Genomic DNA, 18,486 nt, shown 5'->3' with positions numbered 1-18,486 from the left:
AGCAGGCAATATTATGTGACTTGCCTTATTTAGCAGCCAGACTAAATGCCTAGAATGCTCTTTCTAAAAGTCTAAAGTTGAGCTGCGTGTTTGCTCTCTGCTAGGTCCCTCAGAAGTTCTCTACTAGTCTTCTCTAACATCAACAAGCCTAAATCATTTTACATATACTACATGGAATGTTGCTACCTTTTGATGATTTACAACAGAAAGTACTGCAAGTTCTTTTGGCCACGAAGGCAATGCACGATCATTCAGAAACAAGATTTCCTTCCTTATGGTTCAAGCTAGCCTATTGTATATGATGATATCAGTATCTGTAGTAGTAGAGCTGATAAGAAAAGACTACATGAAAACTTACAGGGATTCAGAAATCAGGCAAAGCAAGTCCCCATTTAGCTATAATTACTGTACAGTCAACTGTTGCAATCAGAAGTCAAAATACAAATTTTCTTGCTCAAGAATTACAAACACAAAACGTTTGAGAGGTTTCCTTTCAAAAGCAAATTTCCCTTTCCCTCTGTCAGATGGCAGTATCTCACTGAAATAAAATTACATACTCTCAATTTATTCTCCAAATCAAATTAAAATTTTATTTTTGGCACAACAGAGAGCAGTTTAGATGTAGTCTGGTATTCTACATGTCTGTCCAGTCTGATGTCTGGATAAACACCAGGGATTCCATCGTACTAACGCACATTAAGCCCTTCACCAAATATTCTGAAGTTACTGTATTAAAGAGCTACTGATGCTAAGGAAATGATGTCATGATCTTGTGATATTTACTGCATATTCTAAGTGTGGTGGGATTATGATAATAATGCAAAAAGATTTTTGGCTAGGTAGATGACACATGACACAGCTTTACTAATTCAAATCACAATACTGTGATAACTGAGGGCAGAAGGATGCATGTTTATGGTTTAGGTTTCATCTTTTTTCATGCTCCAAAGTGTTTCTCAAAAGCTGGTATTAATAACTCAAGGAAACAGGGGCTGGGATTGCAACAAAACCACATGCCTGGATATGTGGAAAACCAAAATATATACACTATAAGAAAAAAAAAGAATCAAATGTTATTTGGAATCACCTATGTGCATTCATTTCAGTATCATGACTGGATTCAGCCTCCTTAGGACTTTAAGATTACAAAAGGCACTCTATATTGTTTCAGTTCAATGCCATTGAGCTACAGTTTCTGTCCAGGTACCTAAAGCAATGGCAGCTTCACTAAGAACAGAAAACATATCACACTGAAATAGAACCTAACACCTGTTGCATGGGGAGGTTTTCTGTGAAACAGCAGAAAAATGGAAACAACCTTGATTTTTCATTGTCTAGGGATCATGACAGAACAAGAAAAAGAAAAGAAAAGAAGTAGGAGAAACCTAGGTACCTTATCAAGCGACAGGTACAGGAACACCAACACAATGGCTCCAGCACGAGAAAGAACGTGCTCTCAGACTACGTTTCACAATTTTTGCAGTAGAAAAAGATTTTCCAACACCTAACTAACTTCCCCTGCACCATTTCTTACCCTACCGACCATGGATGATGGACAGATGGATACAGCAAACAAATCACTCTCCCATCTTTGCATCATCCTTCTCCTTACACTCAGAACTCTTTTTCAAAAGGGGACATCCGCTGGGTGAGAAGTACGCCGAGAAGCAGCACCTCGGTCACCGCTGGAAAGCTCGACCACGAGGTCGAGCCCCTTGCCCGACGCGGCCGGGGCGGTGCGCTCCGCTCTGCCGCCAGCCGGGCCGGCGCCTCCCGGGGAGGGGCGGCGGAGCTCCCCGGCGGCGGCGGCGGCGGCGCGGGCCGCTGTTGCCACCTGCTGCTGGAAGCGGGGACCCGGGGCCGCGGGAGGCTGGGCCGAGGGAGCCGAGGGGCGATGCGCCCGGCGGCGAAGGCGGCGGCAGAGGCTGGTCTGGCGGGAGAGGCGTGCGGCAGGGCTGGGGAGGAAAGTGGAGTGGCGGGGAAGAGGGAAGTCCGGGGTGAGCCAGAAGAACGCCAGAGCTCAGTAGGTGAAGTCCAGGCTCTGTATAGGAGGTCTTTCCATATAGTTTCCGGGCCTCTAACATTTGCAGCGGGCAAATTTGTATTTACTGATGGATTTGATGGCTGTTCCAAATGTAACAGAAGGAAGATAACCAGCGTGACACTAAAAGTATGCGGTTGTATGTGGTGCCGTAATTGGTTACCGCAGAAGAGTGGCAACGAAGACTGGAGGAAGCACGAGTCAGTTATGGTAAAGCAATCAATTGTAACAGGTCTACCACCCTCCCTACTGAGGGAGTTCATGCCTAAAGAGGAAAAACACAGTACCCTGTTACAAATCACTCAACAAGAATGTTAATACTGCCTTCTGAATGGTAAAAGCTGTAAGATAATATGCAACATAGAAGACATAATAGCTGAAGGTTTAATCCGTTAAATGTATTTTTGAGACATCATGCAGAGTCTAAATTTTAGGATATTGCAATTATTACTCAAAGCAACTAGGCAGAAGTACCAAAAGAGGAGAAGCAACCCTTGATTTACTTTCGAATAGTGTACAAAACAGTCAGAGACACCATAACAGTCTTAAATGAAATTTCTTTATAGGACAGGGGAAAAAGATTTTTAAAAATAATACCATAAAATTAGACTTTACAAGGAGGAATTACATTGAGAACCCAGTTGAAAGGGTAAAAAAGCTTCGATGTCAGAAGGAAGCTACATGAGAAGATCAGAGAAAAAAAAAAAATCATCAACTGAAAAATTCAAAAGCACCCTCTTTTTCCCTTGTCTTTTCACATCCCCAGTATTCCTACTCCTCAAAACCACATATGTGATTAAACATAAGAGCACAGGGAACACCTGTGAATAAAAGATACTCTTCAAAAAATAGAAATCAGAAAATAGAAAAGCAAAATAACTCATGAGTTCAATGTAATTTGGACAGGAACAACAACGTCAAAACTCAGCTTGCCAAATGCATAAAGCTAGTAATAAAACTGCTTTCAAACACATCACATGTACGAAGCCTGACAGGAAACAGTTGAGCATGCAGATAATTTGTCTGTAAAAAGAGCACAAAAGAAAATCAGAAAAGGTTAAACAAAGTATTTGTGTTAGGATTCACAACCACAGAAAAGGTGAAAGAGGTTCTCAGACAAGATCTATACTTCGAGTGATACGTTTTGGACACCATTTAAAATTGAACAAGTTTCAGAATATATTTAAAAGGATTTGCCAGATGATGCTGGAAACTACAAACCAGTCAGTCTGAATTCTGTGCCTGGAAAATGTCTGTGTATTATATGGAAGAACTGCTTTTCTAAAGAACATACTGATAAAACAGTGTAATAAGAGAGCAAGTTAGCATATCATTTTGTAGTAGACATGAGCAACAAATTAAATAGTGCTGCTTTAATGGAGTCAACAAAGGCACAGGTAAGAATGATCAGACTGGATTTGCAAAAGGCTCCTCACAAACCTTACGTAAGGCTTCAGAAAAAAATTATGCTGTCATGGGATAAAAGGAAAGGTCTACTCTGATTAAAAATAAAACTGCTCAAAAAATAGGAAATCGATTACAAAAATGAATGATCAGTTTTTCAAAGTACGCAGTTGTAGCAGTGGAACCTTACTAGGATCTTTGCAGGTTTAATGAATGTGAGATGGTAAAGTTGGCAGATAATAAAAGCTAGCCACTTTAAAGCTGACCACAAACATGTACAAAAGGATCTTTCACATATTCAGTGTCAATATATCCAAAGTAGATGTGAAAAAAAGAATCCAGACTCTAAGAACACTGTGATGGATACAAAATTAGCAACTACTGCCTCAAAAAAGATTTTTTTCATAGTTCTCTGAAAACATAAGCTCAATAATTAGCAACAGTTAAAGGGCAAACAGAATGTCAGTAACAATACAGAACAAATAGAACCTGAAATAGAAAATGATGTGATACTGTGGTACAGGCAAATGGTGCACATAAATCTTAAAAATAGCATACAGAGATAAGTCACCTCATTTGCAAAGAGAGGAAGGAGAACCATGGATCATAGACAGGTGACAAGGAAAAATCCAAAGAATAGACAACATGCATGAAAGTCTCCTAATTGAAAAGTTTGTTTGGAATGAAAGACGACTACTGCAAAAAGATAAATAGTAATCTATAAAAATTACATAGTGAGCAGTCAGTGCCACTCATTTATTTTTTTCCCTCATTATCCACACAGGAGATCAGGTACTAAGCTAAACAGACCTCCATTTGATCAAATATAGCATATAGTTTTAATTGCTTCCTTAAAAGCAATTTTAAGGGCAAAAAGGGAGTCACCTTACAAGTTTCAATAAATCCTTTAACTACCTTGTATTTCACTTAGATATTAATGGCTATATACATGTAAGAGATTATTTTTTATACAGTTTTTTTGTGTGTACAAATGTATTAAAATCTAACAAACACATGAACAAATCACAAAGGGATTGCTGTGGCAAACATAATTTTCTTCTAAACCGTTCAACTTCATGAAAAAATGTGTGACTGTGTTATTGGAAGGTCTTAATTAATAAGCCTTTCTTAATTTTCATGATGCTAAAATCTCTGTGTAGTTCAGCAATGCATAAAAGTATGACCACCAGAAAAATATTTCTGCTATGGAAAGGAGACCAGGTGCTATTTTTCTCCCTCCCTCCCCCCCATTTTTGTATGGTACTAGCATTTTGTTGCTTTTAGGCTTAGAATTTTGTTATCATCCCTCTTATGAGTGAGTACATGGTACACAAATGAGAAATAACAGTACTGCCTTTTTTCTTTTGGGAGAACAGAACTTTTCTGAAAGTTTTCTCTCAAAGTTTCAAAGTTAATCAGACTTCCAAGAAAAAAATAAACTGTTTCAACTGAAACAACAGACAAACAATGCAGTTACAGTTTCTTACAAAACTTCTCTATTAAATTACATTCATATGTTCTTAACAACAACAAAAATCTTTAATTATCCAAACTATCCAATGTGGCAGTAATTAGTCTCTGCTGATTCAAATATTGTGAAAAAACTCAATATGAATTTCCTCGCTTAAAAAAACTAACTTCTTTAAAACATATTCTACATTATAGAAAACTGGTTTAATTCTATACATTTATTTTTAATTGTAAATTCCAAAAGAATGTGTCACACAAAACATTCAGTTCCTTTCTCGGTGATATGAATATTTCTGTCCTTCATTAGCTTGATATGTTGCATGCAGACTTAAAGAAAATGATAACCGAGGTTGTATTTTTTCCTTGACAACTGCTGCTATTGCTTTATTGGCCTCTGGTCACTGTGAACTAAGCTTCAGAAAATCTCAGATGATAGAAAGAGGACTTGAGGCATGCTTTCAATAGTCAGGACTGGCTTTCAGGGCCTTCACCCCCAGCTCAGGGGTTTATGCCACATCCATTAGAAACCCCACCTGTCCCCAAGGACCTTCATTGTCCTTCCTCACTAGTTGCCTCTGACAGGAGTGGCCAGACAAGGGCTCCAGAACATTTTTTAGATGCTCAGTACAGAACACTGTGGGCATACTAAGAGCATCAAAGCAATAGAAACATTTGCAGCAACACATATGTGTGGCACTCTAATTTAACCCTAGTCTGTCTTTTATAAAAGTCATTTTGTGTATTCCATTGTTTTCCTTACCAATAATTTCACAATAGGCGCTTATAAAGTAATTATAAGCAAATAAAATTTGTAAGCTTGCAATCTAACAGCAGGCGTAATGTAATGAATATGGTAGCATAAAGCTAAAAAGAAATAGAGGAATAAGACTGAGGATTATGGTGTGAAGTTTCAAGGAAGTGCTAGTTCATAGGACAGAAAAATGCCAAACCAATTTTTCCTTGGGGGTGTCTCAGAAGAATCTAAACACATGTTGGAATGGCTATCAGATGGGAAGCTTAAGCCATAATCTTTTAAGTTTTCAGGTGTCCGAATGCACTATATTTGATTCAGGAAAAAAAAACAGTTTAAAGAATTTCAATTCCCAATTAATAAGCCAGAACTAACAGCTAAAGTTTCAAACTTTGTAATTAACCTGCACTGACTGCAATCACTTTATGGATCACCCCTTTAATACAGAAATACAGACTTACCACCTGACAGAAAAAATATTCTATATAACTTCTTAGATTCAGGATTTTTTTCACGACTTACATGCACAGTAGTAACAATTTTGGGCTGCTGATTTACCTTCCAGCATAACAATGTCCAAAGAACTTGATCCAGTCATGTATTGTTTTGTCCTCATAACTTGTTTAAATCGTAAAATGTTTTTTTGGAAGATACCCATTCATGACAAATATTTCAGTATTATGAGTTTCAAATTACTATGCTTAAACACATACATTGCTATTAGGATAAATAACAGATCACCTCTGGACCTTCCATAAAAAAAAACTAATAAACTAATCATGAGTCTTATTTTCCAGATGTTGACTCATTCTTTCCTGATTACTTTCCATTCAGAGCATCTCTTGTACCTATGACCACTGAGACTACGTGATACTTCAATGCATGAAGAATTCCTGCACAGAACATTTAAATAACGCAGCATAAGAGACATTTTATTCTTCTCCTCCTCCTCCTCCAGTGAAATCATTCAGTTAACCTTTGACAAGTCTCTCATAGCTCATTTCTAAGTGGCGGTGAGAGCAGTCAAGTAAGAAAACAAAACCAGGATTTTCTCATATTCCTTCGTCACTGATAGCCAAATACTAAAGAATAAACATTTATTTTGCCCACTAACACTTAAAGTACATTCACTTCCTGCACATCTGTCTTGAATTCAAGGCAGAAGATAAGTCTGTTGTTCAAGGTTGTGTTTCTGTTAGCAGAGCAAGCTCTGCTGCAAATACAACTTTCAGTAAAATAATCTCAAATCCAGATTAAAAGGCTGGTCTTCACCAGCTGTTAGGTGAATCAGCCTGCCCTTTCCATAACTATTTTTCCTATTACGTTCTTTTGTATAAGCTTTTTTTCCTAGTACCACTGACCAACAATGAGTTGAGGTCTGTAATAAAAAGAGCCTTGGTCTTCCATACGTCTGGGGTTTTTTCAGTTATCAGCACGGGGCAAGTAGCACCATCAAATTCTGTAGATTACCAGTGTCTCAGAGAGTGGGGAGAAATGACTTATTAAATGAGGCTATGAGAAAGGTGGTCCAAAAATTCAGAGGCAGAAATCTCCAAACTACTTCCAACAAAGCCAGGGCAACCACAGGGTGCTATGCAAAATCTTACAGAAATAGAGTATTGCAGCCATGTCAGAGGTAGCACAGTGCCTGAAATGATAAATTACAGACAACTTCAAAAGTCAGAGAATTGCATATACTGTTTTTTTGCCAGACTGCTACTTTCAACATTTACAAGGCACACTCAGACTGAAATGATTTTGGTGAACAAAAGATTAATATCCATTTTGGAAATAAACCTGGCTGTGTAGTAAATGTAATATTTATCTACATGAAATATAAGATTTACTTTTCTTCTGGCTGACACCTTCAGTTTAATTTTTTCCTTCTACGTTTACACACACAGAGATGAATTTTTTGCTATTCTTACTGCCCTTGTTAACAGTCGTAGAAGCTTAGACACAGAAGAGGATACATTGCACCTTTATAAGCAAGGGGATCGGGGAAGGCACTGACAACCATAGTCTCTGTAATATAGTTACAATTTCAAACAGTTGTTACATTTCTCAGGGTGGCAGATAACTTTATTAAAAAGAGAGCTCTTATTTAAGAGGCATGGTCCCTAGACACAGACACAGGCTTAACATGCAATTATATATTAATGCATAAGGTGTTCATCATAGATTACTATACGCAGTTAACTGGAATCTTGTTGGATCTCAAATTTAAGCGCACATTGCATATCTGAAATGTTAAGGAAAAAAATAAAAGACTAATCTTAAAACCAAAGTCTTTTCTCTAGGAAGAAAGTCTGAGTGATAAAGGAAAAATATGTAAGAAGTGCTTGTTTGGCATTTCTCAAGCTTTGCCTGTATATAGCCAAATACAGCTATATTTCCAGTGGGAACATAATACTGGAGAAAAGATATTTGTGGTATAGTGAAAATAAAAAAGCAAGCAAAATGCCTGGATAAAGTGCTTTGCATAGTTGATAGATGATTGTAAAAAATAGGCGTCAGTAAAACCTTGTGTGAAACCAGAGAAACCATGAGAAGAGGACTCATTATTGTACTAATAACATAGAGAAATGGCACTGCGACTAAAGAGACCATCATTTCTTACAGTTCTAGCCTAGACTGCGTAAAATAGCTGGGAGTTCTGTTAGCAATTAGAATCTACTAAAAAAAACACAAACCATAACAACAAAAATCAACCTACCCTACTTTAAAGCACTACTAGAAAGACGGACTAGAGTTCAGTACAAATGTGCTCTGCTTATTACAACTACTCCTTCCACACAGTAAAAATATTTTAAAAGCAGCCAGGGTTTGGGAGTTTGTCTTACTAAACCAATTTCAAAGGCAGGAGCAGACAAATGCAATTCTAGAAGCAGACATTTAGCAAGGGTATCAGCAGCAGCAGCAAAGCAAGCTATTTATCATATATTACAATATTCTGAGAGCTTCCATTAAATGCCATCTGATCACACATGCATGAAAAAGTAGCTAAGTGTTCACGATCAGTTAATAAAATATCATAAACAATTCAAATTTTCAAGTTTCAAAAACAATCTTTCATCAAGGATTGTTTCTTGCAGACATTTCACCATTGTTTTGCATTTTAAAAAGCAAACAAAAACACACCAAAAAACCTCAACTAAACAAAAAAAAAAATTACAAGACATTAAATACAACATTTTCTCAGGTTTCAGGTTAAGTTCTTCAGTTAAACACAATCTGAAATTAAAACTTGAAATCCTAAATTTATTAGGTGAATTAATACCCAACACAATTGTTTTCCCTTCTGTTCCTGTAACACTTTGAAATTTGTCTAAACCAGAAAAAAAATAAAACACAATAGCATGCAAACCAAGAAATGGACTGAATACTACACTACATTGAAAGTTTCTCTCTCTGGGTGCTTTTCTATAGCCAGTAAAAAAAAATAAATAATAAAAATGTAAATTACAATTATTCTGCAATTTGCATAAACACTGTATCCCACTGGTATGCTTTATATACAATATAGGGAATATTACAAGAAAGCCTACAAAGAAAGTTTCCTAGTACCACAGGTGGGGGGCGAGGGGAGTTTCATTTGACTGCCTTTCAAATTTATGAAAAAACAGTGCTTGTGTTGTGCTGAGAGATATGGGTACATGTACATGCCACTGTACATTAAACATGGCAAAAACTCAAGACCTAAAACCCTGGGCTAGGGGACAAAGAACACCCATCAATTTTTTTTGCTGTAGTTATTGTCATATATCTTAAATGTTAATGTATAAAGATGTAAATATATCAACTGCCTATTTTGCTAATGCAGGCACTCTTTAACGTTATTTTAATTTTTGATAGTACCTTCTCGTTAGTATCTTCAAATTACAGCAGATAAACTAGTAAGCTATAAAAGTCAAAAATAGGTAAACACCGTACTTTTTAACAAGCAAGTGAAAATAGTGCATACATAAAGGTGAAGCTCAATACTTGGGCTTGTGATTTTAATTTCTTGACAAGCTCTACAGTTAGATCACTCTGAGAACTCTACATGGAGTGACTGATGCCAGAAATACTTCTTGGTGAGATCTCTCCTTTATTTTCTTTGCTGCCACCATGCAAATTTCTTTCCTGCTCCTCACCACTTTTCTTCCACACCCTTTTTAAGTTCTTAAAAAAAATATTTTTAATACCAAGCTGTTTCAACAATTTCCACGAATTCCCCCATCAGACAAAAGTTCTCTCATGTTTGTTCAATCATTTCTGCACAGGAGGGAAATAAGAACACTACTAAATTCTCCTTTGCAAAGGAATATACAAAATCTGCACACAGCTCTTAGATGCTCATGTGTGCTTAATATCGTAATAGGATAAAGGTTAAGCATAATATTGTTTGACCCCTTCAACTACTGACATTCATGCCATGTTATTGTTAGTGTTGCATGTTAAGCAAGCAAATTTTCAATGAACTTGTGTTGGCTTTACCACAGACACAGATGTTAGGCGGACTCCTTTGTTCATAAGGTTCTCATTATTAACTAAAACCAAGTTGAATATTTGACTGAAGGAAAGGACCATATCATTGTTTTCAGATTTTGCTCTATGACTTAACTGAACTACATCTGCCAGCTTTGGAAATACCAAGTACTTCTTGGCGCCAGTACTGGCGCCTTGCTCTATGACTACCATCTTAAGTGCTTCAGCTTGAGGAAGTCTAGTAACCATCAAAACAGTTTAATAAAAACTTAAAACTGTGATTAAGAGTTACTCACTAGCTGACAGAGTACTCTGAAATTTGTTCTATTTATGAATAATTTCACAAAATAAGCAAATCATAGTAAACTGAATGCATGGCTGTAAATATGTAGCCTAGAAAGTTCACAAGATGTTTCTATGATTTATGAAGTCTGTGTTATACTTAAAACCACATTTATTTAACAGATAGGCTGGCACTTCACAGCATAATTCAGTCTGCTTCAAATCTATCCAAAGCCTTTGGGAAACATAAGGGATGCTCTGAATATAAATGCAATTCCACTTTTCACCTTTTTGCACTACTGTCTCTTAGCATAAATACAAAAAACATTACACTCGCCCAAAAGTTCTCCCTTTATAAAAAATGCTGTTGAAGATGAAAGAACTGCATAGTTTGTGCTAACACAAATATAGGAACTACCTTATATAGCAAATCAATTAAATGTTATAATCCATTTTTCTGGATATGTCCTGAGGCTATCTGAATTAAAATAAACCACACATCACACTTTCTTCCTCAGAAAGTCCAAAATCAAAGTGTCTGTATTTTATACCACTTAGATAACTGATGCCAAAACCCATAGATGGCAATTCTGCAAATAAACAGTTTTATTTTCTATACAGGACAAAGGAGTATGTTACTAGAAAGGGGAAAATTATTGCAAGAACAAGCTATTTAAAAAAAAAATAGAGTATAAAAAAAGCCTCTTATTATTTTACATATCAAAAGAGAGAAATAATTAGCATTTCCAGATCATTAATGATGTTCTGAGCTAGAATCAATAATACTTATTTCACTTACCATGCTGAATGTCCCTCATGTCTAAATGAAGGCTAGACATTAATATTCCAACAGCTTGAGATCTTTTGTTACTTAACAACTTGACAACCTGCCAAAAGAAACCCAACTATTAGTATTAATCTGTAGGAAAATGTACAAAATATTACACACTACTAATGACAAGTTCAATAAATAGTACCTTGTAGTCTATATACATCTAAAAATGAGTAATTTCATTATTTTTAAAGTTTGCTTCTGCTGCATAAATCCACCACAAGTGTAAGTAACTATGTTACTTAGTTGAATCTTAATCCTAAAAGAGTCACTATAAAAGTTCCCCTGGATTTTCTTCTTCATTAGGATGCACACTTTCAACTTCACACTGATGTTACTAAGTGTATGAAACAGGCTGTCATATAAAAAAAAATTCCAACTGTGTCTATCTTGGAATTGCTTTGGTTTCCAAAACCACACAATGATTTCCATCTTTGATGTAAGCTAAAACTGTGAGAATTTGTATTTTATTTGAATGTTTGACGTAGCAGGCGCCAATATGAATTTTATTTAAAAAGCAAAATAACCACGTACATATTGGGATTTTCTTTGATCACTTCTAGGGAATGTAAAAGGTCTCAAAGCTTTTTTGTTTTTAAAATAAACAAAAAAATAAAAATCAAGCCATCAAAACATATTGGGGTTAAAACTAGCCACTAAAATACACCTCCACACATATTTGCTTTGCAAGCATAAAAGCAACAACTAATTCACAGACTCACAGACTGTCTTCCACAGGGCCTTAAGCTGTTTGAATTCAACTTATTGCAAATTTTGTATCATTGGTGTGAGAAGAAAGTAATGCCAGGAAAGGACCCTTATCTGTAAAATGACGTGATTCTAGATTAAGATTCAATGCAGGGCTACAACCATTACGTAAATGAAAGAGGTTAATATTTAATCTACTCAAATTTCTGAGTTTTACACTGTACTAAATACACTGAAGAAAACCTTTGTGAATCACTTGGAAGAAAGAAGAAAAGCTAGATAATTAGAATTGTAAGTTCAAAATTCTTTTTAAATTGCAGTCAGGAAGCATATACATATTTTTTCCAAGTTACACAGTTCTTATCTGAGCACCAAGGTGCTGTACCACCTACAGCCCCACTGGCAAAATTATTTAGAAATTAATAAGGAGAAATGAGATTAGAAAAAATAGAATTACTTTAGCCAGAGTAAAGAATGTCATGATCCAATTCACATCTTAAAGAAACATAAAAGTACCCATAAGATGTTTGCCCTGTGGCCAACTTTGATTCACTTAAGTTTTCAGACACAGGTTTCTACATTGATGTTTGAGGAGTAGTTGGAAGAGAAGAAGTAAAAGCCTGACCCAGAACTCTGCCACTTGGACTGCTTAGGAATGGAAACTTGAGAAAGTCATGCTGCTTGCAGGATAAGTTTTCTGAGGATGTGCTTGGCTGGACAATTGTTTTGTTTTGTTTTTTTCCCCCCCTTAAACTTTCATAATGATTGATTATGAAGGTATTTCATCCTCCTTTCCTCACAGATTAACAACTAGTTACAGTGAAGCAAAAATACAGCATTCTGCTCATGAACTGAAAATTTTAACATTAGAAACCAAGTATGTCATAACTAATGTCCACAAGGTAAAGATCTAAATTCAAGGCATAACTATTGACGTCATCTGTCAGAAATTACCAAGAAATTCCTATGCAGTTTTCTAATCCATGTAATATGTTATTAGGAATTTAAAATTGAAGTCAAATGGGCTGAAATAGGATATGACAGTCAGATTTTCTGAATTCAAAGGGAAGACTAACATAATTCAGAAAAAATATAATTAGGATATCCCACACTATCCTTCTAATAGGCTATAATCACTCTAAATGTTTTTAAATGGATCATAAATCTCATTTAAGCCCAGAATTGAGACAAAGCTGGAAGAAATAATATGAGATTTTCTCGTTGTAAAAAGAAGCTATTATCTGTTTACTTCTTTGCAGCTCCAAAAGGTTTAAAAAAAAAAAAAACCACAAAAAATTGAGTAGCGAGGTATGGATCAAGTCTTTCTAACAGATACATTACAATGTACATCTCTAAGAACAACCAAACAAGTATCTTGCATTCTGGCAGAAAAAAAAGTGCCTACAAAATTTGAAGAAGAACAGAAACTCTTTAACTGGTGTTGCTACCAAACCGTATTTCCAGAAAAGGCAGAGCAACACAAAGAAACAATGTATATTATATAACAAAAGTTCAAAGAATTCTCCTTAAAGCTGGCCACTCCAACAACACTGACAAGACTGAATTTGGTATGGAAGATGTTGAGGAAACTGTTGATTCCAGCCTCCACCTTTAATGATTTTGCTCAAGTCTGAAACACCTCACAATAACAGAATAACTTAAGCTTGCTGCTGTCATCAACATACAGAGGGAGCCCTTTGTTGCCTTTATTTTGAACAAGAAAACTATCCCAAAGCTTGACAAAAAAGTGAATTAAAGATGAATGCAAACCCATTCCAAAAGTCCTATAAGGAAATACCAATAGTCATACAAAGTGGCAAGAGCTCATCTGGAGTAAGTGCATACATTTCTTGTCACTCATATTCTGGAAAAATGAAGTAGAAACGGAACTGATGCAGGCTACTATGTTGGCCAGGAGCAAAACAAAATAAAAGAAGAAAACAGAGTAAAACATCTTTGTTAAGTGGTCTTCCCCAATACAATGTTACAACTGCATTCAGGTGTGAATGTACCTAGGACTAAGGAAGGATCCACAACTTGACCTTTCCAAAAGAAGATGAAGTACACTGTTCTCTACTGGAGGCCCAAAGAGCAAAGATGAGCTGGAGTCTGTTCTTGGAACTCTCCCACTTCTAACAGTGTCAGCACCCATATCTTACTATATGCACTTCAAATTGTGAAATCGCTGTTTCTACCACCCATCAGAAATCTGAAGCTCAGAGAGCTACAGAGATCAGGTCTATAAATACAGCAAGGGGACCAACACTAGTGGAACAAAAAAAAGAACCAAATAAATAAACTATGTTGTTAGGCTATAATGTGATTTCTTAGGGGGGGTGATTCCCGTCAGTGCTACAGGACCAGATTTAATGGTCTAGTAAATCCCTTCAAGTCCTGTATTCTAAAATGAATCTGGCCTAAAAGTTAGCAGGAAAAAGAAGCTGTTTTTTGTGAAAGTGAGCTGATGGACAGGAGAATAATTATTTATAGGGTGCCACATTTTGCCAGTGATCAGAGGGGAAAAAACAGCACTGTCCCTGTGAAAAATAGGTTGTCTTTGCTGCCAAAATTCTGAACACCACCAACATCGAAGGAGTACCGAAGAGCATGACTGTCAAGTGAATGGGTGCAGAACAGCAACAGATAAAGCATTTTTATTAGCAACTATGAGTTTTGTCTGGCTTTATTTAAAATGCAGGTTTTATGTCAACTTTTATACTAATCTTTATTATGCATTTCATTCCCATTTCAGTCAATTGCATGAATACTATAGTTTCCTCCAATAGAATGGCTGTAACAATACAACACTAATTCAGAAAATATGAATATTAGCATAAGTGCCTAAAGCAATTCCCACATTTGAAAATAAAACAATAAAATAAATCAGCTGCATAGTCTGGGCCTACAGGCTACAGACGAGTGACGCCATTTAAAGGCGGAACAACAAAAGGTTGATAAATCCAATCTCTACAAGATCTAAAGTCTCAGACACAATACACAGCTCCTTTTTAGTTTGGATTCTGGAACTTTGCTTTAAACAAATTTAAAGAAAATAAATAAAAAGGAAGCTAGAGATATTATCTGCAGCCTGAAGTCTAGGACAAACTTTCTAATTGTTGAGTGGTCCTTATTGTTAAGCAGTAAACAAACTACATGCCAAATTTGTTCCTGATTGTTTAACACAAGCAAAAACAGTCCGAGAGATATTTAGTGAAAGGTAATGCAAGACACATGTTTGATGAGAACCCCAAAGCAAAAATACAAAGGTTCGCTTTCCCCAGAATAATATTTAGTTAGTGGATGGAATTTTGCAATGACTCTCGCTCTCTGGTTCTGATTTTGACTGCTAGCATTAAGCAAAACTATCCCAAGGCTCTCACTGGTTAAGAAAAACTACTGGACATTACAAAAAAATCACATGCAGGAAACTCCACTGTACAAAGGCCTATAGCTTGTAATGGTTTCAGAAAGCATGCAGAAACCCCAAAGTTCCAAACAAGATGTTAAGAGGCAGGAGCAGGGCAGTAATGCAGTCACTTTCTCACTAGGTGTTGTGACAACAGATCTTTCCCATGGATTCAAGTGTATTCCAAATGTAAAACTGGCACTCACAGAACTAGACCCATCGTATCTTTCACCCGTATATCCTCGTCGTCTTATGGATATAACAGAAAAATATTATGCTGGGGGGGAGGGGCTTTTTGTGGGTGTGGGTTTTTTGTGTGGTTTTTGGTTTGTTTTGGTTTTTTAAAGGTAAATCCAGAACTGAATTCTGGCTTGTAATGGCAATTGTGAGAGTAGAAACAGGGACTACTTCAAGTAGCGAGGTCACTTTGGTACAATAGGAGATCGAATATTTCTGCTTAGTACTTACAAAAAGAAAACCAAACTCCCCAAACCAACACACAGTCTTGGCTGTCTAACAGCATATCCGTGCTGTTGGCACATAATGATTTAACGGAACTCAACTTTTACCACAGAACATCAATCATGAAGTATAATTTGGAGCACTTCTCAGTCTCCTACCCTAATCAAACCTGGAATCTCCTCTGCAAACTAACTGGTTACTTTTCCCACTGAAGATTCTCATAATCTATACGGAGATACCTAAGCTTTCAAAATTCTCTTTGTCATATACTTCTAGATGCAAGTTGTTGACATGTTATGCAAATTAGTGCAGCCAAGGAGCCGTGTCTGCCAGTTTGTGGATGCTATAACTTTATGCTTGAGGGTAAAGATTAAACATAATATTTACTTTTCATTCATTTTCTCTATTACCCTACTGTGCTTTCATAAATAAAGCTTTTAACAATACAGATGAGAAACAGTTCATGCCCCTTTGTCCTGTTTTATCACTAATATAGTATTGTTTGACATGAATATCATAAAACTATGACTGTAGAATTAATCTTTTAGTAAAAGATTGCTACCCCAGTTAATATTCTTCACTTATTACATTAGATGCAAAATAACTTCGATTGCTTAGATTCAGATATAAAGTAATAAGTTAGATGAGCACTATGTTCCTCAACAAGAGCCTGAACAATAGTAAAATGTCCTTTACTAAAAAATAACAATATTCTAACGTTAAGGCCTGGAGTAGGAGATGGAGATAAATAGCGAAGTTTAAATTCTTTAATTTAAAAGTAGGTCACAAGGATTTTATTTTTCCGTACCTATAGCTCCTCTTTGAGACTTTAGCTCACTGTTATGTACCACAACTATAGTTATTCCTTCTTTCATCAGCTAGAGGGCCAGGTACTTAAAGTTTAGTTTCTATATTTTTAGATCTTATGTTTGTAACTGTCTGAATGTCTCTGTGGATTGGTAATGCAAATGCATATTCAGATGCTACAATATAAACTCTTAAAAAAAAAAAGATAAAATTTCCTTAGAAACTTTGTATAGAAGCCAGAATTTTCATGCATGGTCTGCAATGCACTCAGCAGGTGGATTTTGCAGGTGATCAGCCCCACTGTTATGAACAATCTTGCCACTGTGTACTCAAATTAGGCATGAATTACATTTTTTCAAACTCTTGCAAAACATATTGCATATCCAAATACATTTGAAATTAACAGTCTTAATGTTTTTATAAAAAGTTAGCACATCAAATTAGGGAGACAGACATGGAAGAATGGGGGAGGGAAGGAAAAGATAAAGAATGGGGAAAAAAACCCACCAAACAAACAAAAAGCAGCCAAAGACAGGTGAGAACTCTATATGGTATCTAATAGGAGATAACAAAATACAGAGAAAACCCACAAGCTGTAAAAGTTTTTAGTGTTCCCACTTTTAGAGTGGGACAGACGGTTACAGACAGAAGTATGACATTATTCACTGTACCTACTCCAAATGAATATAACATTTTAGTTCTTGCTGTTTGTACTGAAATCAGCACTAAGCAACAAAATACAGGCATAAGGAAAAATATGCAAAACCAATACTTCTATAATCTAGAGGATTTTTGTAATTCTCTACAAATAAAAAAAATAACTTAATCTTAAAACCTTGGTTTTCATGCTGACAGTAATAATTCTGTTTAGCTTGTAAGTCAGGTATGGTCTGATAGAAATACAGACAAGTACATTCACAGGTAAGTTAGACAGTGATTTTTTCATTAAGTCATCATGACCACTGTACTAAACCCTAATTTTTAGGTGAAACACATTTAATCCGTATGCACGTCTAATTCTGAAGCAATCTGAGTTTGCTGGGTTCAAATTTAAAACCTACTGCATTAAAAAGCATTGCTTCTTGCTTCCTTAGTGAAATCAATGTGGATAGAGAGATGGGAGAAGAAAAATGTACTGCTATGTCCATATTTTCTTCCTTTCTTCTCCTCTTGATGTCATCCAATGCTACAATGTCCACTGCACTGAGCCCTTGCACTGGGAGAGTCAGAAGGACCACGGTGAGATGGAGAAAAAAGGACATTTGAAAGGTGTAGAACTACTGGCTAGAGAAATGTGAGATCTCCTGCCTGGAAAGATGGCTGTAACCAAGATGCCTCTACTTGACAGTGTCGGGTACAGCAAGAATTGCACTTAGCCAGGGGTGGCAGCTATCTTTCTGCTGGGATTCAAGATCTGGGTTACACTTTTTAGATACGCAGCTTTCAGTCTCACAGAACAGCTGCAGCTCACTGGCTCCAACCCAAAGACTACTTTTCTCTTTATTTGAGGAAACCTGCAGTAAGACCTTCCCCTGCAGAGGTCTTCCAGAGCATAGAGAAACACGAGGCCATTGTCAGACACTCTACACTGTTCCTCTGGTTAAGTAACAAACAAACTTTCTCACCCCACAGAATCCGTAAGCAGCAGCAGCAGCACCTAAACCAGGCCGTTACATCAGCAGAACCTTTCTAGTGAGGATGCACGTACAAAATAGAGAAACCCACAGAGCTCTGAGGTCACAAGATGAGTTTGCAAGATTGTCAGATGCCAAGCTCATATGTTTTTAAGCTTGCAAATATACGATTAGAGAAAAGAAAGCAGGAAGGAAACAAGAATGAGAAGTGCATGTGGT

At 36.4% G+C, this 18,486-nt stretch overlaps 1 protein-coding gene across 1 annotated transcript in view; it reads right to left on the bottom strand.

Annotated features, from left to right (window-relative positions):
• Positions 1-18,486, bottom strand: part of FMN2 (formin 2) — a gene marked incomplete at its 3' end in the record, with an annotated part of 164,246 nt that overhangs the window by 78,537 nt on the left and 67,223 nt on the right. The window contains exon 8 of the mRNA XM_081997623.1: positions 11,218-11,305. Coding sequence (XP_081853749.1) covers positions 11,218-11,305 — 88 coding nt within the window. The remainder of the gene's footprint in view (positions 1-11,217; positions 11,306-18,486) is intronic.

This window comes from Phaethon aethereus (genome assembly GCF_964289735.1).
Source record: "Phaethon aethereus genome assembly, chromosome: 3".
NCBI lineage: Eukaryota > Metazoa > Chordata > Aves > Phaethontiformes > Phaethontidae > Phaethon > Phaethon aethereus.
Note: the sequence above shows the minus strand (reverse complement) of the source record. Positions and strands in the feature narration are given on the sequence as shown.